The 25,904-nt window shown below is 41.4% G+C and overlaps 1 protein-coding gene across 3 annotated transcripts in view; it reads left to right on the top strand.

Annotated features, from left to right (window-relative positions):
- SNX29 (sorting nexin 29) overlaps window positions 1-25,904 on the top strand; it is a 2,112,233-nt gene that overhangs the window by 567,810 nt on the left and 1,518,519 nt on the right. For all 3 annotated transcript variants that reach the window (XM_073591167.1, XM_073591166.1, XM_073591168.1), the window contains one exon: window positions 20,424-20,787. In XM_073591167.1, coding sequence (XP_073447268.1) covers window positions 20,424-20,787 — 364 coding nt within the window. The remainder of the gene's footprint in view (window positions 1-20,423; window positions 20,788-25,904) is intronic.

Raw genomic sequence — 25,904 nt, 5'->3', positions numbered from 1 at the left:
TAACATTTTTTACACTTTTTTCGTGAAATGGTAGGGGTATAAGTACCCCCTTACCATTTCACACAGGGGGGGGGCCGGGATCTGGGGGTCACCTTGTTAAAGGGGCTTCCAGATTCCGATAAGCCCCCCGCCCGCAGACCCCCACAACCACTGGCCAGGGTTGTGGGGATGAGGCCCTTGTCCTCATCAACACGGGGACAAGGTGTTTTGGGGGGCTACCCCAAAGCACCCTCCCAATGTTGAGGGCATGTGGCCTGGTACGGTTCAGGAGGGAGGGGGGGCCGCACTCTCGTCCACCCCTCTTTTCCTGCGGCCTGCCAGGTTGCGTGCTCGGATAAGGGTCTGGTATGGATTTTTGGGGGGACCCCACGCCGTTTTTTTTTTTTTTGGCGCGGGGTTCCCCTTAAAATCCATACCAGACCTGAAGGGTCTGGTATGGAATTTAGGGGGAACCCCACGTCATTTTTTTTTTAAATTTTGGCCGGGGTTCCCCTTAATATCCATATCAGACCTGAAGGGCCTGGTATGGAATTTAGGGGGACTCCCACGTCATTTTTTTTTTTAATTTTGGGGAATTCCCATGCCGTTTTTATCAATGAACTTCTATGTGTATTGTCGGCAATGCAATAGCCGCGGGTAGTTTTAAATGAGTTTTTTCCTTCGAAATGTCATTTTGCTGTCAGATTGTTCTAAACACGGGAAACATGCGCCCCTTTACAGGCATACTATAGACACCCCCCAGGTACGAAATTTAAAGGGATATTACACTTTTATTGATTGACTTTAAGCATTATTAAAATCACTGCTCCTGAAAAAACGGCCGTTTTTAAAACTTTTTTTGCATTGATCCATGTTCCCTGGGGCCGGACCCAGGTCCCCAAACACTTTTTATGACAATAACTTGCATATTAGCCTTTAAAATTAGCACTTTTGATTTCTCCCATAGACTTTTAAAGGGTGTTCCGCGGCATTCGAATTTGCCGCGAACACCCCAAATTGTTCGCTGTTCGGCGAACTTGCGAACAGCCAATGTTCGAGTCGAACATGAGTTCGACTCGAACTCGAAGCTCATCCCTAGCCCCAGCCTATGCAAACTTATATCTGGGTGGCTGGGAGAGACATATCCATGCTAACGATAAATATTCTGAATTTCTAGACGATATCCTTTTGTGGTATCGCTTTATTGATGACCTACTATTGGTCTGGACGGGCTCAAGGGACAAACTATTACAATTTCTCAGTGAAATAGACACCAATGATTTAAACCTAAAGTTTACTTTTAAGATTGACTCAAAGCAGATCCCCTTCCTAGATCTAAATATTATGAAACAACCGGATGGGACTTTGGGTACTGACCTCTACAGAAAACCGACTGCCGGCAACACACTCCTGTTTGCTACCAGTGCGCACCCAAGCGCTTTGGTACGAAGCATACCCTATGCCCAGTACCTGCGCTTACGCAGAAACTGCACACGAGATACCGACTTTAGATTTCAGGCTAGGGCACTGCGCGAATGTCTACTGTTGCGTGGCTACTCCCCCACCAATCTTCGTAAAGCTTATAACAAAGCAGCGTCACGTTCTCGGACTACTCTTCTTTTTAAGCATAAGGAACCTTCCCCTCCCAAGGACACTGTGAGGTTTATTACGACTTACCCTGCACACCATAATCTGCTTCGTAACATTTTAACCAAAAACTGGCACCTTCTGGCTGAGCATCATACATTGGCCAAATATGTACGACCCACCCCAGAAGTGGTTTTCTGCCGGGCCCGGTCCTTGCGGGATAAACTGACCTCCAGTCATTATATTTCCAAAAAACCCCCGAGAACTGGACCAAACGGCACTTTTCAATGCGGGGATTGTGTCCCCGGTGCCCTTGGGTCCATGAGAGTAGACATTTTGTCCTACCCAACGGGGAGACCTTGGTCCCTCGCACCTTTGCTAATTGTGCCACCAAAGGGGTGATCTACTTAATGATCTGTAGATGCAAAGCATTTTATGTAGGAAAAACGATCCGAGAATTTAGACAAAGAATTGGTGACCATCTTTATGATTCGGAAAATGGAAAATTAACTACCATTGGCCGTCACATCGGTCTGTACCACAGATTTGACAATATGGTTGTCAAATTTTTGGTCCTTGAGGTGGTCCAGCCCAGCCCCAGGGGTGGCGATTGGGATCGCTCGGTTCTTCAGAAGGAGTCCCTGTGGATCGAGCGGCTCAACGCCACCATCCCACCCGGCCTCAATGAGGCAGTATCATATAAGGCATTTTTGTGAACTGTTTGGGTCCCTTCTTCCCTTGGTTTGGCTTTGTCATTATCATGTCTACTGTCTATCCTTTACTTTTTATTTTTACATATATCCCAGCAGTTGTGCTGGCCATTAGATTTGTTTGTGCAATACTTTCTGTCCTGCATTTCAATTATTATCTTTTCCCTATATATATTGGCAGTTTATTTAGACGCTTACAATTCTATTCCTAGTTGGATCGGCTTTAATGTGACATGCTCACTAGCCTGCTAATTCGGGTGTCTGAAGCAGTACCTTTGATGGCCTTATATGACCTCCCCTATTTACGTTGTTTATAAGTGGAACTCTTGCAACCAATCTAGCTCATGCGTCTTACAATATCCAATGTATAGCTGGTGAGTGTTAGTGCCTGTCACCTCCCGTCTGTAGCCTTCGTTTTTAATAATCACTTCGAGCCCCTAGTACCCCCCTTTTTTGGTGGTGGTCTGTTATGTCCTTTTATTTCCTGTTCCCTCTTCCCCCCCCTCCTTCCCCTTCCTTCTCTTGCCCTCCCCCCTATTTCCCTCCCCCCTTCCCCCCCTCCCCCTCCTCTCTTCCCCTTCCTTCTTCCCTCCCCCCCCCTTCCCCCTCCCCTCATCGCTTTGGATTTTGGCCTTATTCTTCTATACCATCACTGTAGGTTCTTTGTAATCTTATGGCTTTGGCACACCCCTCTAGGATTCCACCGACACCTAGATGTTTATAGTTTGGTTAATTATACTCTCATCTACTAGAGGCTGTCTGTCATCCCCTGTGTCCGCCGCGGGGGGGACTTTTATTGGGTCCTGCATACTTACGGAAACCGCCTGACTGGGTGAGCTTGTCCTTATTTTTACTTCACTTGTATGATGTTATTGATTATTTTTGTAAATAATGCTGCTGCAATGACTTTTTGTATTTGTCTGTATATGTTAAAACTTTGTTATGTCATGTTCTAGATATGCTTCTCCTGAGGAAGCGGTGTATAACCACGAAACCGGTCGAGATTTAAAGCTCCACATACACCTTTCATCCAAATTTTGCGGAATCCACCTGTTTTGTCTTGTGTGGTATTTCCCTTTTATGATGATATAGAGTGATTTTGTTTATAATTGCAATTGTGACTGTAATTGTAATTTTATTCTGTCTTGATTAAAATTTATATTTTATAAGATTTTTTAACTCATCCTTATACCAACTACGATACATCAATATTTCAGTACCGGAATAGTCCCACTTTTTTCCAATTTTTGGGGGGTCAGGACAGGAATCGTCAGTAGCAGCAACTGCGACTGCGTCCTCACCCTCTCATCTTCCTCAATTATGACTTCCTGGGATGATGGTACCTTTATCCGTTATTAATTATATTGTAACTTAGGCCGTGATATATTTTTTCTAGTTCTATTGCCTACATGAATTCCTTGGATACTAGTGTTATGTATAATTGTGGCTAAAAAGGGTTCCAGGGTGATGGCAAAAAGGAGAGGGAATGGGGGGCAGCCCTGTCTAGTACCATTATGCAGGGTAAAGGGGTCACTCAATGAGCCATTTATGTAGATTTGTGCAGATGGGTTTGAGTGAAGGGAGGAGATGCGGTGATACATCTTGGGTCCTAATCCAAAGTAACATAGGGTAATTTTAAGATAATCCTAGTCCACTCAATCAAATGCTTTTTCAGCATCGGTGGAGAGGAGTAGGGTGGGCTGGGGGCATCTACGTACATATTGGATTAGAGATAGGGTTCGCAGGGAATTATCTTTGGCTTCTCTGTTGGGTATGAAACCTGTTTGGTCTGCTGAGATCCATCTGGGTAGTAGGTGGAGTAATCTATTTGCCATAACTTTGGCGTATAATTTAACGTCCACATTTAAAAGAGATGGGCCTGTAACTGCCACAAAGCGTTGGGTCTTTGCCAGGTTTAGGGATAATGGTTATATGGGCTGAGAGGGGCTCCGGGCATAAGCCGGAGGAGTGGGAGATTGAGTTGGCATAAACTGTTAGACGGGGAGTAAGATATCGCTAAATGTTTTATAATATAAAATTGTGAACCCATCTGGTCCAGGGGCTTTTCCTGAGAGAGAGGATTTCAACATGCTTTGAAATTCATCAACCTGTTCAAGCTGTTGACCATGCTCTCTTTTTTTCCATGCGTCTAGTTCAATAAGTCTGCCTCTCATCGTAGCTTTATGAGCTTCCCATAGAATTGAGGGAGAAGTCTCGGAGATGCATTTTTCCTGAAGTACTGTGTCAGGGAGGAGGATAGCATGGAGACCTCTGTTGGGTTGGAGAGGAGAGAATCATTGAGCTTCCAGTTATTAGTGCGTTGTGTTAAAGTGGGCATGGTCAGGCACATAAAAACAGGTGCATGATCTGAGATGGATGCAGTGCCTATATGGGAGAGAGGGAGGTGAAAGTGGTCTAGAAAAATATTGTCTATTCTGGAGTAGGATTGGTGAGTTTTGGAAAAGTGGGAATAGTCTTTTTCTTTGGGATGGAGTAGACGCCAAACATCTAACAATTGGAGGTCCAGGAGCCTTTTTTTAACATAAGCTAAACGTTTGAACAAGATGTTAGAGCGGCCTTGGGAAGTGTCTAGAGTGGGATCTAGTGGCATGTTTAGATCTCCTGCGAGAATAAATATCCCTTTGGCAAATAGCGATAGTTTAGTGAGAATATGGGAGAAAAAAGTGGGCTGGTTGTGGTTAGGACAATAGATATTTGCTAGGGTACACTGGATGTTGCCTAGAAAGCCCTTAAGGAAGAGGAAACGACCATGATCATCCGCTAACATTTCGGTGAGGCGAAAGGATACACTCCCACTGAACTCAATGGCTACTCCTTTGGCTTTATTGGTGTCAGATAGACTATAGTACCATTGTGGATAGTATTGCGAGTGCAACTTGACAGGTAATAGAGAATTTAGGATAGAGGTAAGTGGCGCTACCTCTATTGGGGTATCTGTTGTGATAAATTGTGCTAAATGTGCAGCTAAGAAAAACCACTCAACAAGGAAACCTTTAGTTGGTGAATGTGTTCCTAAAAGCTTATAAACTAAATAAACCGTGCTAGTGTGTATAATCAAAGGATGTTCATATATATATCTGAGGTGCCTTCCAAACTTGACAGGTGTTGAGTGAGTCAGATGTGTCTCTTGGAGGAAGGCAATAGAGCATGAGGACTTTTTTAATTCTCGCAGTACTTAATGTAATTTTGCGGCTACGTTTAGGCCCCTCACATTGTATGAGATAACCGTAATGCCCTGTACACACAATAGGATTTTCCAATGGAAAATGTGTGATAGGACCTTGTTGTCGGAAATTCCGACCGTGTGTAGGCTCCATCACACATTTTCCATAGGAATTTCCGACACACAAAGTTTGAGAGCTTGCGATAAAATTTTCTGACAACAAAATCCATTGTCGGAAATTCCGATCGTGTGTACACAAATCCGACGCACAAAGTGCCACGCATGCTCAGAATAAATTAAGAGACGAAACCTATTGGCTACTGCCCCGTTTATAGTCCCGACGTACGTGTTTTACGTCACCGTGTTCAGAACGATCAGATTTTCCGACAACTTTGTGTGACCGTGTGTATGCAAGACAAGTTTGAGCCAACATGCGTCTTAAAAAATCCATGGATTTTGTTGTCGGAATGTCCGATCGTGTGTACGGGGCATTAGAGTAGCCATTATTTCAGCAGAGTGCGAGCTTTCAGCTTATGCAGCCATGTATGCCAGCAAGGGGGGGGGGGTGTAAGAAATAGAGGTATACCAGGAGGGGGGTGGGAGAAAGAAAGCATATATAGGAAATATATTTACAATCTGTAAAACTTATGGGAGTTGAATGAGAAACACACAGAAAACTGCAGTGGTCCCTGTGGGGAGAGGGAGAGTGAGCAGACCTCTAAAGAGAGTCCGAACAATGCTACATGTGGGCTGCCTGCACTCACCAACCCCACAAGGAGGGGGCAAGGGACATACGAAGGAATAAGGACATAGGCTCCGTCAGCATTCGGCCTATATGGTAAACATGAAAAAGAAAAAATGAAGCTCTAGCAATTCTAAAATAGGAACAAAGTAAAACAGGTGGAGCGATCCGTAGACAAACAAGTTTAACAGAGTATTAAGGAATATAGTAGTACCTGACTTGGTACCAAACATGTATTATGCAACTCAACTCAGGGAGAGATGAAGAAACGTCTCAAAACCCTAATTATGGTGTGGCAGTCACATTAGTGGTAGGTATACATAAATGAGGAGGGATTAAGGATGCTCAAAGCACATCTCACCCATGTTTTTGGGAGGAGCCTGGAATCGAGATGCGTCTCTTCTTTGATGGGGTTTTCCACCACTGGGGGTCCAGGGGGACCGAAAACTTGGGTATAGGATCTTGCCAGCCCAGGAACTCCAGTGGCGGCATGTTTAGGTCCTGGAGGAAGGTTGAAAGTTTCTCTGGGAACCAGAGCGTAAAGGAGCGGCCATTTTTGGTGGCAATTAAACACGCGGGGAAGCCCCATCTGTATGTGATCCTGTCTGTTCTCAATTGATCAAGGAGAGGTTTTAGGGCTCTTAGACGGTCAAGGGTCTCCTTGGAGCGGTCCTGAAAGATATTAATGACCGCCCCATCAAAGTCAATGTTAGGGGTACTCCGCGGTTTGGTCATAAAGGTGTTTTTGTCTTTAAAATAATGAAGGCGGCATATGACATCTCAGGGTTGGTCAGATGCGACATTGCATGACCTCAGAGTGCGGTGCACCAAATCGCAGTGGGTCATTAACAGGGTTGCCCAGTATTGTATTGAGGATACCGCAGATCGAGGGCTTGAGATCATTATCTTTGGTTGCCTCTGGCAACCCCCGGATATGCAGGTTGTTTCTGAGATTGTGATTCTCCAGGTCCTCGAGTTTATACAATGAGGAACGGTGAGCGAATGCTAGTTGTGTGACCATCTTCTGCAGCTCTTTAATGGCCATCTCATGTGAGTCCTGACACTGCTCTGTCTGCTCTATTCTGGCTAGCAAATGTGATATTTCTACTCTCACTGCTGTGATTTCATTTATAATTGACTTTTCTAAGCTGTGGAACATCCATGCAAGTTCCTTTTTAAGCCCACTCACCAAAGATGTCATTTCTGAGCCAGCAGGGGATCCGGGATCATCCATGAGTTTCGAGCAGCAGGAGGAGGCAGGGGAGCTCTCCCGAACGGATGCAGCATGTGAGGAGGGAGAAATAATCGACCTGGAGGCTCTGGTCTGCCCGCCCAGCATGTTGGGGCTGGATCTTTCCATGGCTAAGTACCGCTTAATGAAGCCGACGGCTGATGAATGTGCGGCCAAACCCTTCCCGGACCTCTTACCGAGTGTGGAGTGGGGTTTCGGTGTTTTAGTTGGCATTGCTAGAGCTGTAGGGCAGATAGCTAGACGGAGCTCTCCCTAGCCACATCCGACCAGTGCCATGCGTAAGTCACACCTGTCTCCATAGATATATGCCTATGTCTGTTTTTCAAATAAAGTCTTATGCTTCTATTCAACCTACACTGCTGTCTCGACGAGTGACTGGGTAAGCTGAGGGATTTTGGATCGTGCTAGTACCAGACAAGGGAAGGTCATACTGCAGGCATACTCCTAAGGAGTACAGGGTCCTTCACATATAATACATATGATTTTTTTATTGAATTTTTTATGTACCAAATACACAATATTTTATGCACTGGTTTGTTATTTGATTTTAAGGGACAAAGCTTTTTTCACAATGGCGTTCCACTCCTGGTATCCAGTACATAGGGGTGGATGTGCTGGAACTCGAGAGAGTCCAGAGAAGGGCAATATGACAGACTCACCCGGGACAGAGGCTTTTGGAGGGGACTGAATGCCAGCCTCTTGCCTACCGTTTATGGATCCTGGCATTTGGGGGAACGGTGCGCTTTGTGAGCTGTATGCCTGGGGACCCTTGAGGTAGTCTTACTTTGGATTCAGGTCCTTGTCCCCCAGGACACACAGACTCTGGGAGACCTGTGTATGCCATATTGGAAATGGTGACTGGGAGGGTATGTCTTGGATTGCTTAAAATGGAACAGTAATATTTATCCACAATATCTCCCAGGCTATATGTAAAGACTATTCTTGGTTTGTTTGATTCTGAACTCGACATGTTAGTTGAGAGAGCTGATCACATTGGCCTGTAGAACTGGGTAGGAGCCGGACAGTCTACTCCTACTATAGTTTGTTGCCTACTAGGCTGAGGAGGGGGGGAGCTCACTGTTTGTATTGTTAATTGTAATTAGCTCCTGCTATTGTAAGAAAGTGTCCTGTGTTTTTACTACTGTGTGAAGCTCAGTGACCACAAGTCTGTCCTAAAGGTCATTTTCCTGAGTCACCTAGTCTGGGTAAATGATTTAGTTAACTAGCTCATGTTAATTATGTTTCTGATTACAATTTGTATTGTCAACAAGCTGTATATATTTGTGTGAGATCTCAAATAAAAGGCTATTCCTGATGTACTCCAAGACTGGTGTGGTCTGATGTTTTACCCTGCATTGAGCTATGACTAGTGAGTGGGAAAGCTAAGGAGTCTTGGATTGTGGGGTACCGGACAGAGGAAACATTTATGGCGGACATCTTGAGTACGAGGGTCCATCACAATTGGCTGGCAGTGGTGGGATCGTGCTTCCTTGCCGTGAACACATCCAAACCATCACCTGGATCCAAGGTCTGGATAGCAGGAGAGGAGAGGTACAGATACGTTGCCATGGAAGAGGTATTCCAAAGGAGGTTGCGAGAGATGTGGATACAGCACAGAGGACCAGTATTGGTGTAGGTCCTGTTGGGATGGTATGATTCTATCTGCCTACAACTCTGGAAGAAAGCGCTAGCTCTCAAGCAGCACCACCAGGGAAAAAGTCTCCCCTCCATCCATGTAAGGTACTGGTCGCACTATGAAGACGAATGCTGTTATTGGGGGAACAACTGAACCAGGATTGGACAGCTGAGTTAAGCAGGCTGATCAGGGCAGAAATGCGGTTGGGCGAGAGCTACAGAGCCCTCCACTGCTATGTAGCCCAAGTGTGCCGTGGACAGCGGATGACAGCCCCATGGAAGGCTTTGACTACAATGGCCTGGGATTGTTGTACTGGAGGCTCTCCAGGGACCTTGACTTTGGGAGTGATCTGGAGTGGCATTTGGAGGAAATAATGGAGCACAGAGAGCAAAGACTGAATGTCTCGGAAGTGCTCTGGGCACAGGAAGATTTGGAGTTTCTGGCCGTTCAGGAATGGGAGCTGGAGATCGCCTACAGACAGCTGTTAGACTCTGCTCAGCAGCAGGGTGGGGCTCCCTTTGCCTGGGGCTATCAGGAAATACGAGTTGACAACTGTGAAATCCTGGCTGAAGAGTCGGCAATGTGGCAGAGTAACAGTGTGCTTTGCCAACCTGCCCCCGCAGCTATGGACACGGAGGTCTTATGGCAGATGCAGCAAGTGATGACTGACCTTGCTGATCCTGTTTCTGCATGGGATGATCTTGGATGGAGGAATGTGCATGCCAGAGAATCAGAAGTGGAAAATATGGAGATTGCCATCCCCAAAGCTGAAGTGCTGACAACAGGGCAGAGCTCTGCTAACCTCTGCTCAGCACCGATAGCATCTTCTGGGTTCCACAGACAGGAGATGGTGAACCTCTATCCCCAGACACCAGTTGCAGAGACAGGGCATTTGATAGACTTTTCTGCTGAGGAAGAACAACCTGATGAGCCTCCAGCAGAAGAGCTGGTATTAGGGCCAAACTTCACTGTGCTCTCCCAGGCACCAACAGCAGTATTTGTGGTGTTACAAGGAACTTCCCCAGCTGAAGCGCTGGTCACCGGACAGAGGGTCCAAGACCTCTGCCCCACACCTGTGGCAGTTCCGAAGGCTCAAGGTGAGAAGGTGGCAATCACTTCCCAGCAGCAGATACAGGGGGAGAAGGGAGAGGAGGTGTTTGTCGTCCCTCCCCAACAGTTAGCCATGGTGGAGGAAGCGGTCTTTCCTCCCCAGCATTGATCCATGCACCTGGGAGACAGTACCAGAGACATGTCGTCCCAGCAGCCAGATGAGGGAACAGAACAGGAAGCAGCCAGCTCACCTCCCCAATGGCAGCTACACAGTTTGGGAGTGGAGGAATCCAGCCTCCTGCCCCAACGATTAGCCAGAGCAGAGGATGTGGAGTCCCCAGCAGAAGTGCTGGCAACAGGGCAGAGTGCTACCAACCTCTGCCCAGCACCGGCAACAACTGTGGAGATCCAGGGAGCCGGGGCAGTCAGCCCCTCTCTCCAGCGTCAAGCGAATGTAGTGAAGCTGCTACTCCCAGCTGAACCACTGGCAACAGGGCAGAGCACCGCTGGCCTCCTAGCACCTACAGTTTCTTCTCAGCTTCAGGGAACTGGAGCAGTGGGCCCCTCTGCCCAGCAACAGGCCAAGCCATGGAATGGTAAACACCACCCAGCTGAACCACTGACAGCCAGACAGAGAGTCAATGACTTCTGCCCCACACCTACTGAGGTCAACTATTCCTTGCAGCCAAGAAAGATCATGCGGACAGGCTTATAGGCATGTGCAAAATGAAAAAATTTGTTTCGTTTCGTTTTAATTCGTTATTTAATTAATTTAGTTTAGTTAGATTCGTTAAATTCATTAAATTCGTTTTTCAAATCAGTTTAGTTTTCGACCGAATTCGAAAATATTTCAACCGGATTCGATATTATTTCAACCGCATTCGATATTATTTCAACCGCATTCGAAAATATTTCAACAGCATTCGAAAATATTTCAACAGCATTCAAAATTATTTCAACTGTATTAGAAATTATTTCAATCGTATTCGATAATATTTCAATCGCATTCGAAAATATTTCTACCGAATTTGATAATATTTCAACCGCATTCGAAATTATTTCAACTGTATTCAAAATTATTTCAATCAGATTCGATAATATTTCAACCGCATTTGAAAATATTTCAACAGCATTCGAAATTATTTCAACTGTATTAGAAATTATTTCAATCGTATTCGATAATATTTCAATCGCATTCGAAAATATTTCTATTTTCGAATTTGATAATATTCAGATAATTTTCAGATAATATTCCTCTTCAGCAAACCAGAAGAACGCTGCATGGTTTCGCGTCACCATGGCAGTAAAAGCTGTGAGAGGGATTGAGCGCACCCCAGACTGCATCCATCATCGGTGAATAAAAATGATTACATTCTCTCTCTCTCCCTCTCTCTGTGTCTCCCAGAGGCATATCTAGTGAAAATGGCACCTATGGCAAGCACTGAAACTGCGCCCCTGTCAAAAAAAAAAAACAGCTAATAAAACTACAAGTCTTTAACCACTTCAGCCCTGGAAGAATTTACCCCCTTCCTGACCAGAGCACTTTTTGCGATTCGGCACTGCATCGCTTTAACTGACAATTGCGCGGTTGTGCGACGTGGCTCCCAAACAAAATTGAAGTCTTTTTTTTCCTATAAATAGAGCTTTCTTTTGGTGGTATTTGATCACCCCTGCGTTTTTTATTTTTTGCGCTATAAACAAAATAAGAGCGACAATTTAAAAAAAAAACGCATTATTTTTTAGATTTTGCTATAATAAATATCCCCAAAAATATATAAAAAAACATTTTTTTTTTCCTCAGTTTAGGCCGATACGTATTCTTCTACATATTTTTGGTAAAAAAAAAATCGCAATAAGCGTTTATTGATTGCTTTGCGCAAAAGTTATAGCGTTTACAAAAAAAATAATAATTATATATATATTATTATTTATTCTATTCTGTTCTATTGTTACTCTATTCTATTCAATTTTTTTCTGTTCAAATTTGAATTCATTCTATATGAATTTCAAATTTCAGAAGATGGCTATATATATAAATATTACATATATATATATATATGTGTGTATAATAAATATATATATAATTTATATATAATTTATATATATAGCCATCTTCTGAAACTTGAAATTCATATAGAATAAATTCAAATTTAAATAGAAAAGATTAGAATAGTAAAGAATAGAATAGAATAACAATAGAACAGAATAGAATAAAATATTTTATATATAATATTTTATTCTATTCTGTACTATTTTTTTTCTAATATATATATATATATATAAATAATTTTTTTTTCTTCTGATCTGACCTATTGTTTTTCTAAGATATTATTTTCTATTCTATTTCAATTCAATTTCATTCTATATAAAATTTGAATTTTGGAAATTTTTTTTATATATATATATATATATATATATATATATATATATATATATATATATATATATATGATATTTATTGATATATAACCATCTATTGAAATTCGAAATTCATATAGAATGAATTCAAATTCGAATAGAAAAAATTAGAATAGAAAAACAATAGAACAGAAAAAAATCTAATATATATATTATATTTTATTCTTTACTGTTCTATTGTTTTTCTAGTCTATTTTCTTTTCAAATTCATTCTATATTAAATTCGAATGTCGGGACATGGTTTTATATATATATATATATATATATATATATATATATATATATATATATGTATATATATATATATATGTTCTATTGTTTTTCTATGATTTTTTTTCTATTATTTTCTAATCTATTCTAATCTTTTATATTCAAATTCGATTTCATTCTATATGAAATTCGAATTTCAGAAAATGGTTATATATATATATATATATATATATATATATATATATATATATATATATATATATATATATATATATATATATATATATATATATATATATATATATATATATATATTTTTTTTTTTTTTTTTTTCTGATCTATTGTTTTTTTATGATATTATTTTCTATACTATTTAAATTCAATTTCATTCTATATGAAATTCGAATTTCGGAAAATGGTTTTATATATAAATGTATATGTGTATATATATATATATATATATATTAGATATTTATTTATATATAACCATCTATTGAAATTCAAAATTCATATAGAATGAATTCAAATTCGAATAGAAAAGATTAGAATAGAAAAAAAATAGAACAGAATAGAATAAAATATAATATATATACACATTATATTTTACTCAATTCTGTTCTATTGTTTTTCTAGTCTATTTCCTATTTCTAGTCTAATCTTTTCTATTCGAATTCATTCTATATGAGATTCGAATTTCGGAAAATGGTTTATATATATATATATATATATATATATATATATATATTATATATATAATATACCATTTTCCGAAATTCGAATTTCATATAGAATGAAATTGAATTTAAATAGAATAGAAAATAATATAAAAAAAAATAGATCAGATCAGAAAAAAAAAAAAAAAAAAATATATATATATATATATATATATATATATATATATATATATATATATATATATATATATATATATATATATATATATATATATATATATATATATATATATATATATATATGTATGTATATAATTTTTTTTTCCTGATCTGTTCTATTGTATGTGTGTAAAAAAAAATTATATATATATATATATATATATAATTTTTTTTTACACACATACAATAGAACAGATCAGGAAAAAAAAATTATATACATATATATATATATATATATATATATATATATATATATATATATATATATATATTTTTTTTTTTTTTTTTCTGATCTGATCTATTTTTTTTTATATTATTTTCTATTCTATTTAAATTCAATTTCATTCTATATGAAATTCGAATTTCGGAAAATGGTTTTATATATATATATATATATATATATATATATATATATATTAGATATTTATTAGATATTTATTTATATATAACCATCTATTGAAATTCGAAATTCATATAGAATGAATTCAAATTCTAATAGAAAAGATTAGAATAGAAATTTTCCGAAATTCGAATTTCATATAGAATGAATTCGAATAGAAAAGAAAATAGACTAGAAAAACAATAGAATAGAATAAAATATTATATATATCTATTAGATTATTTTCTGTTCTATTGTTTTTCTATTCTAATCTTTTCTATTCGAATTTGAATTCATTCTATATGAATTTCGAATTTCAAAAGATGGTTATATATATAAATATTTTATATATATATATATATATATATATATATATATATATATATATATATATATATATATATATATATATATATATATATAAAACCATTTTCCGAAATTCAAATTTCATATATAGAATGAAATTGAATTTAAATAGTCTATTTCCTATTTCTAGTCTAATCTTTTCTATTCGAATTCACTCTATATGAAATTCGAATTTCGGAAAATGGTTTATATATATATATATAGATATATATATATATATATATATATATATATATATATATATATATATCTATATATATATATATATAACCATCTTTTGAAATTCGAAATTCATATATAGAATGAATTCAAATTCGAATAGAAAAGATTAGAATAGAAAAACAATAGAACAGAAAATAATCTAATATATATATTATATTTTATTCTATTCTGTTCTATTGTTTTTCTAGTCTATTTTCTTATCTATTCGAATTCGAATTCATTCTATATGAAATTCGAAAATTCGAATTTCGGAATATATATATATATATATATATATATATATATATATATATATATATAAAACCATTTTCCGAAATTCGAATTTCATATAGAATGAATTCGAATATATACATATATATATATATATATATATATATATATATATATATATATAAATTGTTATTTTCCAATCTATTTTCGAATTCGAATTTATACTATTCGAAATTCGAATTTCAGAAGATGGTCATATTCTGTTGTATTTTAATAAATTCTATTAAATTCTATTCTATTCTTTACAATTCTTTTATGTTTATTCTATTGTTTTATTATTGTATATTCTATTTTATTGTATTCTTTTTTAGAAATCAATTTATATTTTTTCTAATTCGATTCAAATTTGTTTTCGAATTCGAGTCGAATAGATTTCGAATTTGTTTTCGAATCGAATATATTTCGAATTTGGTTTCGAGTTCGATTCGAATTCGATTCGAATTTCGTCCGTGGGTTTTCCATTCGAAACATTTCGGATTCGTTTAAGTTCGTTAGTATTGTAATTCGGTATTTCGGATGCATCCGAATGTCCGAATAATGAAAATTTTGTCCGAATTTCGATTCGGAACTAAACGTAATGCACATGTCTAGGCTATGTGAGTTCACTCTGCCTGACTAATGCATGTCCAGACCAGGTGGAGGTCTGGGACCTTATTAGTCAACTTTTGATGGGGGAGAAATGTGACAGACTCACCCGGGACAGAGGCTTTTTGAGGGGACTGAATACCAGTCTCTTGCCTACCGATTATGGGCCCTGGCATTTGGGGGAAAGGTGCACTTTGTGAGCTGTATGCCTGGGGACCCTTGAGGTGGTGTTACTTTGGATTCGTGTCCTTGTCCCGCAGGACACACAGACTCTGGGAACCCTGTGTATGCCATATTGAACATGGTGACTGGGAGGGTATGCCTTGGATTGCTTAAAATGGGTCAGTAATATTTATCCATAATATCTCCCAGGATATATGTAAAGACTATTCTTGGTTTGTTTGATTCTGAACTCAACATGTTAGTTGAGAGAGCTGATCACATTGGCCTGTAGAACTAGGTAGGAGCTGGACAGTCTACTCCTACTATAGTTTGTTGCCTACTAGGCTGAGGAGGGGGGGAGATCACTGTTTGTTTTGTTAATTGTAATTAGCTCCTGCTATTGTGAGAAGGTGTCCTGTGTTTATACTACTGTGTGAAGCTCAGTGACCACAAGTCTGTCCTAAAGGTCATGTCTCTGAGTCACCTAGTCTGGGTAAATGATTTAGTAAACTAGCTTATGTTAATTAGGTTTCTGGTTACAATTTGTATTGTCAACAAGTTGTATATATTTGTGTGAGATCTCAAATAAAAGGTTATATCTGATGTACTCCAAGACTGATGTGGTCTGATGTTTTACCCTACACTGAGCTACGACTAGTGAATGGAAAAACTAAGGCATCTTGGACAGAGGAAATATTTACGGCGGACATCTTGAGTACGGGGGTCTGTCACAGGCAACAAGGTTGATAAGGGGGCTGGAGGACCTATGTTATGAGGAACGACTGGCAACATTAAAATTATTTTCCTGGAGCAGAGACATTATTGCAATATACATATATCTAAACGGTTCACTTAAAGTGGAGTTCCACCCATTTAAAAGTCAGCAGCTACAAAAAGTGTAGCTGCTGACTTTTAATAATCAGACACTCACCTGTCCCATGGTCCAGGGATGCAGGCTCACGAAGCCCTGCTCCTCTCAGAGGCGCCGACATTCTAACTGTGGGCGCCCGACTGTGGGTTCACAGCTGGGCGCGCACTGCGCATGCGCAAGCTGTGCTGCGCGCTGTGAATGGTCGGGCAATCTTCTGGGACCTGTGACATGTGGAGGGAGGGGGGAGAGGTGAACTTCCTTCCGGCACTGTGGAGCCCGGTTAGGAAGTGGGAGATGGGTGCCCATAAAAACTGGGTATCCGATTCCCCCCCAAAAAATTACATGCCAAATGTGGCATGTCAGGGGGTCACCATCACTTCTCAAGCTTTCAGGCTCACCTGGATGCTACCAAAGGTCGCTCCTCCCCCAGAAGCAGTGCCCAAGTCCCCAGCTCCTGCAGAGTCAGAGCCTATGCAGACTGGCCTTGTCTGATCAGCTCTGTCTGCCAAGGAGAGGCTCCGGTGAAGACAAGCCAATCTCTGCCTATACTGTGAGGGTATGGGCCACTTCCTCCACAATTTCCCTATCCATCTCAGTACACCATCTCCACACATCCCTGTTCTCTCCTAAGTGTCTGCAACCTCACCTACTCACCTGCTTCTCCCTGTTTACCTGCAGGGCAGAAGAGGTGATCCGACTTCCAGCAATAGTTGGTTCGGGGGCCTGTAGTTGTTTCCTGGACCACGCACTGGCAATGAAATACAACATCCTCCTTAAGGAACAGCACTTGACTGTCCACCTGGCTGATGGCTCCAAGCCCCATTCCGGACCTGTCACCCAAGCCACCACTCCTCTCCTCGTGTCCACTGAGTCTGGCCACCACAAGTTCCTCAGATTTGATATTTTAAGTTCACCTATGTTCCCAGTTATCCTGTGTATCCCATGGCTGCAGGCACACAATCCACACATCAAGTTGTCCAGCAGGGAGATCTGCTTCTCCTCTCTGTATTGCCAGCCGCATTGCCTTCACCCCACACATCGGGACCCCGCCTGTTGCCTAAAGCTTCAGCCCAATGCCCACCAGGAGGTGCCTGCAGTCTAGCAGGAGTTCCTGGACGTGTTTGACCAAAAGAGTGCGGATGCTCTTCCCCACATCGGCCATACGACTGCCCCATTGAGCTTTTGCCTGGCTCCGAGATACTATTTGGTCGAATATTGCTTCTCAGATACAGGCCCTGCAGCTGTATCTGGACGACAATCTAAAAAAGGGGTTCATCCGTCCTCCTTCCTCTCCTGCAGGCGATGGCATATTCCTTGTGGAAAAAAAAGACCAGTCCCTCAGACCCTGCATAGACTACAGAGAGCTCAATAAAATTACAATTAAGAATAGCTACCCACTCCCGCTGATCCTGGGACTTTTCCAGAGATTCTGTAATGCCTGGGTCTTTACCAAACTGGACCCACGCGGGGCCTACAACCTGATCTGCATCTGAGAGGGTGACGAGTGGAAAACAGCGTTCCAAACTCGGTTTGGACACTTCGAATACCTGGTCATGCCCTTCTGTCTCTGCAATACACCTGGCACTTTCCAGCACCTGGGGAATGACATTTTCTGGGAGTTCCTGGACCATTACGATATCGTTTACCTAGATGACATCCTTATCTTTTCAGCTAGCGTAAAGCTCCATAGGTCTCATATAAAAAAGGCGGTAGCCACCCTGAGGTGACACGGACTGTACGCAAAGGCCAAAAAGTGCAATTTTGAGAAAGAATCCATCCAGTTTTTAGGCCTCATTATTTCTACCAAAGGGATCGCTATGGACTCCCAAAAGGTCAAAGCCATCGGGGACTGGCCAGCCCCAATGGATAAGAGGGGTGTGCAGAGGTTTGTTGACTTCGCCAACTTCTATAGGAAGTTCAAGGACTTCTTCACCATCATTTCACCAATTTCCCAACCTGCCAGCATGTATGCTTCCAATGGTCCTCTGAGGCTCAGGTCGCCTTCAACACCCTGAAGTCCCTGTTCACTTCCACTGCTATCCTTTAGCACCCCGACCCTGCGCTACCCTATGTCCTGGAAGTTTATGCCTCAGAAATGACTACAGGAGCCATTCTGTCACAGCACCAGGGGTCCAAGGTACTACCCCATCCCATAGCTTTCTCCTCCCGCAAGATGAGCCAACCAGAAAAGAATTATGATGTGAGTCGTCGCGAGCTTCTCGCTATAAAAACAGCCTTGGAAGAATGGAGGTACCTCCTAGAGGGAGCCAGTCATTCTATTATGATCTATACGGATCATAAAAATGTAGAATACCTCCGGTCCACCAAACGGTTGAGGCTTTGCCAGGTTCGTTGGGCCTTGTTCTTTTCTCGATTCCAGTTCCATATCACCTACCGGCCGGGATCTAAAAATGGCAAAGCCGATGCCTTATCACTGATACCCCGGAGGAGGCTACACCTGATACTATCCTAACAAAACAGAACTTATTGCTTCAACATGATCTCCAGTCTCCAGTGATAACAGCTGTCATGAATGGTTAACCCATATATGACAGTTGAAAAATGTGCTATTACAATGATCTTCATTGTAATAGCAAACAAAGTGTAAAAAAAAAAAATAAAATAAATACAAATCCTTGACCTTACTATGGTGACACTGAACTACTCTGATGAAAGTATGCAAAAAAATGATCAAAAATTAAATGTTTAAAACTATTGAATTAAAAATTATTTATATTTTTACATTCTGTCACCAGTCAGTGCCCATGATCACCGCCACATCAGTCATATGATTATGCTGTACTGCACTGGTGACAGCATGTAAAAAAAAAAATGTGAAAAAACAAAAACAAATAGAATTCAATTTCTCCATTTTCAAAAAAATGTGACAAAAAATTACAACTTCAAAAAACGTGCTTTGCCTCTTACTAAATGCCTCACATTGTTTCATTTGAGGGCAATTTGTACTGTCCTTCCTTTTAGGGCCTCAAGAAATTAGGCCATTAGTACATCAGAATTGATCAAGTTTCAAAAATATATACCATAGTTTGTAGATGCTATAACTTTCACACAAACCAATTAATATACATTTATTGGGATTTTTTTTACCAAAGACATGTAGCAGAATACATTTTGGCCTAAATTTATGGCAAAATTCTATTTTATTGGCTATGTTTTATAACAGAAAGTAGAAAATATTTTTTTAATTTTCAGCCTTTTTTCGTGTATATTGCAAAAAATAAAAAAAACCCAGTGGTGATCAATTAAGAATACTATATTTGTGTAAAAAAAAAAAAAAAAAAAAAAAGTAATTTAATTTGCGTACAGTGTTGCATAACCGTGCAATTGCCAATTAAAATAGCACAGAGCTGAATAGCAAAATATGCCCTTGTCATAAAGGGGTAAAACCTTTCCGTAGCTGAAGTGGTTAAAGAGGTTGAATCTTCCCAGCAGAGATAAAGACAGCAATAAAAACCTAAAGGGGGTTTTACACTTCCATACTATATCAACAACAACGAAACAAAAAAACAATTTGGGCTTTACATCTTTTCATACATTTTAATATTTTGTTTATGAGAACTGCTATACTAAATTTGCAAAGTAAGGTTAAAAGCTATTATTGAGTGTAAGATAGATCTTTCTCAAAAGCATTTAAACAGTCTAAAGTTAAGACAATTAACTAAAATAAGCATTTTAAAAGTGTTCCACTTAATTTTTTTTGTTAGTATTTGTTTTTGTTCAATGTCCACAAATATAAAATAATTGTGAACTATGTAAATGTAGCTAGAAAAAACTGTTATTCTGGTTAGTACTTTATCTTCACTGTTGTGTCAAGGCGAACTGAGCTAAAACCATAAAAATGTATTTTACTTGATAACTTTTTTAACATCAGTTTTACTTCCTGTAGATGGCAAAGCGAAAAAGGAGCGCAAGAAAAAGAAAAAAGTGTTGACTATCATCTCATTTGATGATGATGGGGATATGGAAGATCCAGATCTTGTGAATGTTTCAAAGACTCTGATGAGTAGCATAGAGAGTTCAGAGAAGCAGACTGACAGTTCCTCAGAAGTTTTACCTCACTTTGAAGCACAGTTTCAACTGGACTTACATGATAAAGAAAATGATGACTCTTCTTGTGTTACTGAAGAAGTTGACTATGCAAAGCTGGTTGTGAAAAGCATAGCTAAAGAAGAGCTGGATGATTATGACGCATATGAACCAGAAATTGTCAGCTGGTCTGGAGACCGAGACAAGAGTGCTTCCTGTGAACAGTAAGTTTATCTTAATAATAGCACCACTTTTTCCTTCTGTGTCTGGTCTGGAGTCAGTATCTGTAGCTTTGTGTCAGGGATTAGGGATGAGGCCGATGTTCGAGTCGAAATGTAAGTTCGGCTCAAACATCGGGTGTTCTCCTGTTTGCCCAACAGGGAACAATAGGCGGTGTTCGCGGCAAATTCGAAAGCCACGAAACACCATTAAAGTCTATGGGACACTAACATGAAAAATCAAAAGTGCTCATTTTAAAGGCTTATATGCAAGTTATTGTCATAAAAAGTGTTTGGGGACCTGGGTCCTGCTCCAGGGGACATGTATTAATGCAAAATTTTATTTCTTTCTCGGACATCACGGGACACAGAGCCACAGTAATAACTGATGGGTTATGTAGGTACCACTAGGTATTGGACACTGGTCACACCCTAATCAGGAAGTTCAACCCCCTATATAATCCCTCCCCTTCCAGGGATACCTCAGTTTTTACGCCAGTGTCTTATGTGTTGGACGTGTAAAGATGTCCTGTGCTGAAGCTGCAAAGGGAATATCCTGATATCCTATACTGGGGCAAGCCAGGCGAACCGGATCCATTCAAAGTGTCTTTTCATGGCCGAATTGGATGGTACCCGGGCCTCGTGTCCGAAGAAACAAGGTTTTACCTGTAACGCTTCTCTTTTTAGAGAGCTGGACCCCGCATATCAGAAAAGGGTCGTTAACACCTTATTTCTGGCTGGGTGCTTTACAGGGCCAGAACTGTGGATCCCCCTATCCGTAGGGGGCCCCCAGTCTCTGAAGGTTTTTCAAACGGAGCCCACCGTGAGAGGTGAAGATTGGGTCTGTATATACAGAATCCTGCATCTGGATAAGGTAAGAGGAGATTCCACAGAATTTTAATTCTAGTAGGTTTTCTCCTTTAAGGTAAATGCATGCTATGCCTATTGTGACCACCGGCGGCTGCCAAGAGCACATACCTTTCATGCTGATTTCTGTCCCAGCGTTCGACGCTGCACAGAGCTCCTCCGACCGGCTCCAGGTAGGATGGGATGGGGGGTTTTCTCCTCTGGGATATTCCCCCCAGGCTAAGGGGAGGCTGCGGGAAGGCTGTAAGGTGGTTACACCGCACTGTCACCGCCGCTGCCACCGCCAGGCCGCCATTGCATCATGCAGGCTCCATCTCTGCCAGCCTCTCTCCTTCCTCCATCCCCAGCCTTCCTCCATGCTTGTTCCGGAAGCGGCTAGCGTGGGAAGCGAAAACGAAGGGGGGGAGCGGTAGAGGGGGGGTGGGGCGTCAGCATGCTCAGACGCCCACATTGCCTGAAACAGAGCTATTTAAAGCACACTTTACAGGTGCTATGAGCCTTTGGAGGGACACAGAGCTGACAGTAACATGTTAGGTGGGACACAGGCATTCCCCTAGGCTGCATTTTCTAAGGTAACACCAGACTGGGCATTTGGTAGCAAGGCTTTTGCCAGACTACATCGCTCAGCAGTCACTGTTTATTTTGGATGCCTCCACCTTGTTGCTTTGCACTATGGGTAGAAGAGGTTCAGATACCCCCAGAACCAGAGACACTAGGGGATCTCGGTCAGGTTCTGAGGACCCCCTGTCTGCAGCATCCTCCCCCCCTGAGGGGCCAGGGACGGCTAGCCAGGGAGAACCGTTGGGGTCAGGGGCTGTACCCGCTTCTGGCGCTTCAGCCCCTGTATACGTTACATAAGAGGTTTATTCCTCAACCATTAATGGTTTAGAGGAAAGATTAATGGCCGTGATCACATCTTCACTCAGTGGAAGAAAACGCACTAGGCCTTCCTCTGCTCCCCAAGACCCTCGGGAAGAGGAGCTCTGGGATAAAGGAGAAGAATCCCTTTCAGAGGATCGGGATGGGACGGATGACTCCTCTTCGGAGGAATCAGGTGGAGAGAGACCCTCTTCGACTTCCCAAGAGGAGAAAGTCTTAGTACAGATCCTTACTGGATTGGTCCGCTCCACAATTAAGTTGCCCGTATCTGAACCAGTTAGGGAACCTTCTTCTTCTTTGGGGTCGCTGAAACCTTCTCAAACAGCACATGCTTTTCCTGTTCATAATTTGCTTGAAAAGCTCCTTTATTCTGAGTGGGATCACCCAGATAAGCATTTTCTTCCGCCGAAAAAGTTTTCAACACTTTATCCTATGGAAGAAAAATTTATTAAGATGTGGGGAATGCCGGCCATTGATGCGGCCATTTCCTCTATAAATAGTAGTCTGACTTGTCCTGTAGACAATGCTCAGATGCTCAGGGATCCTGTGGATAAAAAGATGGAATCCTTATTGAAGGATGTTTTTTCCTTAGCAGGATCAGTGGCTCAACCTGCAGTAGCAGCGATTGGAGTCTGTCAATACTTAAGAGACCATGTTAAGCAGGTCAACAAGGTTCTACCTGAACAGCAGGCCCAGGGGTTTGCTAACCTTCCAGCGGCCTTATGTTATGTTTTTGACGCCATCAGAGATTCTATCATGCAAACCTCTCGTCTTTCACTTGGGTTGGTGCATATGCGTAGGATCTTATGGTTGAAAAATTGATCAGCCGAAGCACCATGTAAGAAGCTCTTGGCTGGGTTTCCTTTTCGTGGTGCAAGGTTGTTTGGAGAAGATTTGGATAATTATATCAAGAGAATCTCTTGTGGGAAATGCACTCTCTTACCTGTTAAGAAGAAGAGTAAGCGTCCCTCTTTCAAACGGACTCTTTCCCCATCGCCAGGGGCATCAGCCTCCAGGCAGTCACGACGGCCTCCTCCGTCTGGGGCAAGAAACAAGAGTCAAACCTGCAGAAGGGGAAATCTTTTCTACTGGTTACCTGGACGGTGGTAACAACAGATGCCAGTCTGTCAGGTTGGGGAGCAGTTCTGGAACAGTCTGCGATCCAGGGGTTATGGTCCAAGACCGAGAGGACTTTACCCATCAACATTCTGGAGATCCGGGCAATATATCTAGCCCTAAAAGCCTGGACTATCAGGCTACAGGGTTGCCCAGTCAGGATTCAGTCCGACAATGCCACAGCAGTGGCTTATATCAATCATCAGGGAGGCACCCAGAGCCGGTCTGCTCAAAAGGAGGTGAACCAGATCTTAATCTGGGCAGAGATGCATGTGCCATGCATATCGGCAGTTTTCATTCCTGGGATAGAGAACTGGCAGGCGGACTATCTAAGTCGCCAGCAGTTACTCCCAGAGGAATGGTCTCTGCATCCTGACGTTTTTTTGGCCATATGCCAAAGATGGGGGGTTCCAGATGTAGATCTCTTTGCTTCCCGATTCAACAAAAAGATAGACAGATTTGTGGCAAGGACAAGGGATTCTCTCGCATGCGGGACGGATGCGTTGGTGATTCAGTGGCATCGGTTCTCACTGATTTATGCATTCCCGCCTATTCTGCTACTGCCACGACTCCTTCACAGGATCAGGCAGGAAAGGAAGTCGGTACTTCTGGTGGCCCCCGCTTGGCCCAGAAGGACTTGGTATGCAGAAATAGTAAGGATGACGGTGGGTTCCCAGTGGACCCTACCGGTACACCCAGACCTGTTATCTCAAGGTCCAGTGTTCCATCCTGCCTTACAAACACTAAATTTGATGGTTTGGCTATTGAGACCCACGTTCTGAAGAGTCGTGGGCTTTCAGGTCCTGTGATATCTACCTTGATCAATGCAAGGAAGCCAGCTTCCAGAAGGATTTATCATAGAGTCTGGAAAGCTTATATATCCTGGTGTGAATCCAGGGGTTGGCATCCCAGAAAGTATGTGATTGGTAGAATTCTTGATTTTCTACAATTGGGATTAGAAATGAAGCTGGCCTTGAGTACCATCAAGGGCCAGGTCTCGGCCTTATCAGTATTATTTCAAAGGCCACTTGCTTCGCATTCGTTGGTTCGAAACTTTATGCAGGGGGGGATGCGTCTTAATCCTCCGGTTAAGGCGCCTCTAAACCCCTGGGACTTGAACTTGGTTCTGTCCGTGTTACAGAAACAGCCTTTTGAACCAATACGTCAGATCCCTTTGATCTTGCTAACAAGGAAACGAATTTTTCTGGTAGCCATCTCTTCTGCTAGAAGAGTATCAGAATTAGCAGCTCTTTCCTGTAAAGAGCCTTATTTGATTGTACACAAGGATAGAGTGATACTGCGCCCTCATCCTAGTTTTTTACCGAAGGTGGTTTCAGATTTTCATCTAAACAAGACATTGTTCTGCCTTCCTTTTTACCAGATCCCTGCTCTCCAGAAGAAAAATCACTACATTCTTTGGATGTAGTAAGAGCAGTCAAGGTCTATCTGGAAGCAACTGCTCAAATTCGCAAAACGGATGTTTTGTTTGTGCTGCCAGAGGGTCCCAGTAGAGGACAGGCAGCGTCAAAAGCTACCATTTCTAAATGGATTAGACAATTGATTATTCAGGCTTACGGTTTGAAACGGAAGATTTCTCAGTTTCAGATCAAAGCACATTCCACAAGGGCTATTAGTGCTTCTTGGGCAGTGCATCACCAGGCCTCTATGGCTCAGATCTGCAAGGCCGAAACCTGGTCTTCAGTCCATACATTCACCAGATTTTATCAGGTGGGTGTGAAAAGGCATGAGGATATCGCCTTTGGGCGTAGTGTGCTGCAGACAGCGTTACAAAGTCCTCAGGTCTGATTGTACCCTACTTGGTTGTGATTCCCCCCCCAGTTGGCATTGCTTTGGGACATCCCATCAGTTATTACTGTGGCTCTGTGTTCCATGATGTCCGAGAAAGGAAATAGGATTTTTTATAACAGTTTACCTGTAAAATCCTTTTCTTTCGATGGACATCACGGGACACAGAGGTCCCGCCACTCTTCTAATACACTTATATTGCTTTGCTACAAAACTGAGGTATCCCTGGAAGAGGAGGGATTATATAGGGGGTTGAACTTCCTGATTAGGGTGTGACCAGTGTCCAATACCTAGTGGTACCTACATAACCCATCAGTTATTACTGTGGCTCTGTGTCCTGTGATGTCCATCAAAAGAAAAGGATTTTACAGGTAAGCTGTTATAAAAAATCCTATTTTTAAAAACATCCGTTTTTTCGGGAGCAGTGATTTTTTTTTTAATGCTTAAAGTGAAAA

This window comes from Aquarana catesbeiana, linkage group LG06 (assembly GCF_042186555.1).
Source record: "Aquarana catesbeiana isolate 2022-GZ linkage group LG06, ASM4218655v1, whole genome shotgun sequence".
NCBI lineage: Eukaryota > Metazoa > Chordata > Amphibia > Anura > Ranidae > Aquarana > Aquarana catesbeiana.
Note: the sequence above shows the minus strand (reverse complement) of the source record. Positions and strands in the feature narration are given on the sequence as shown.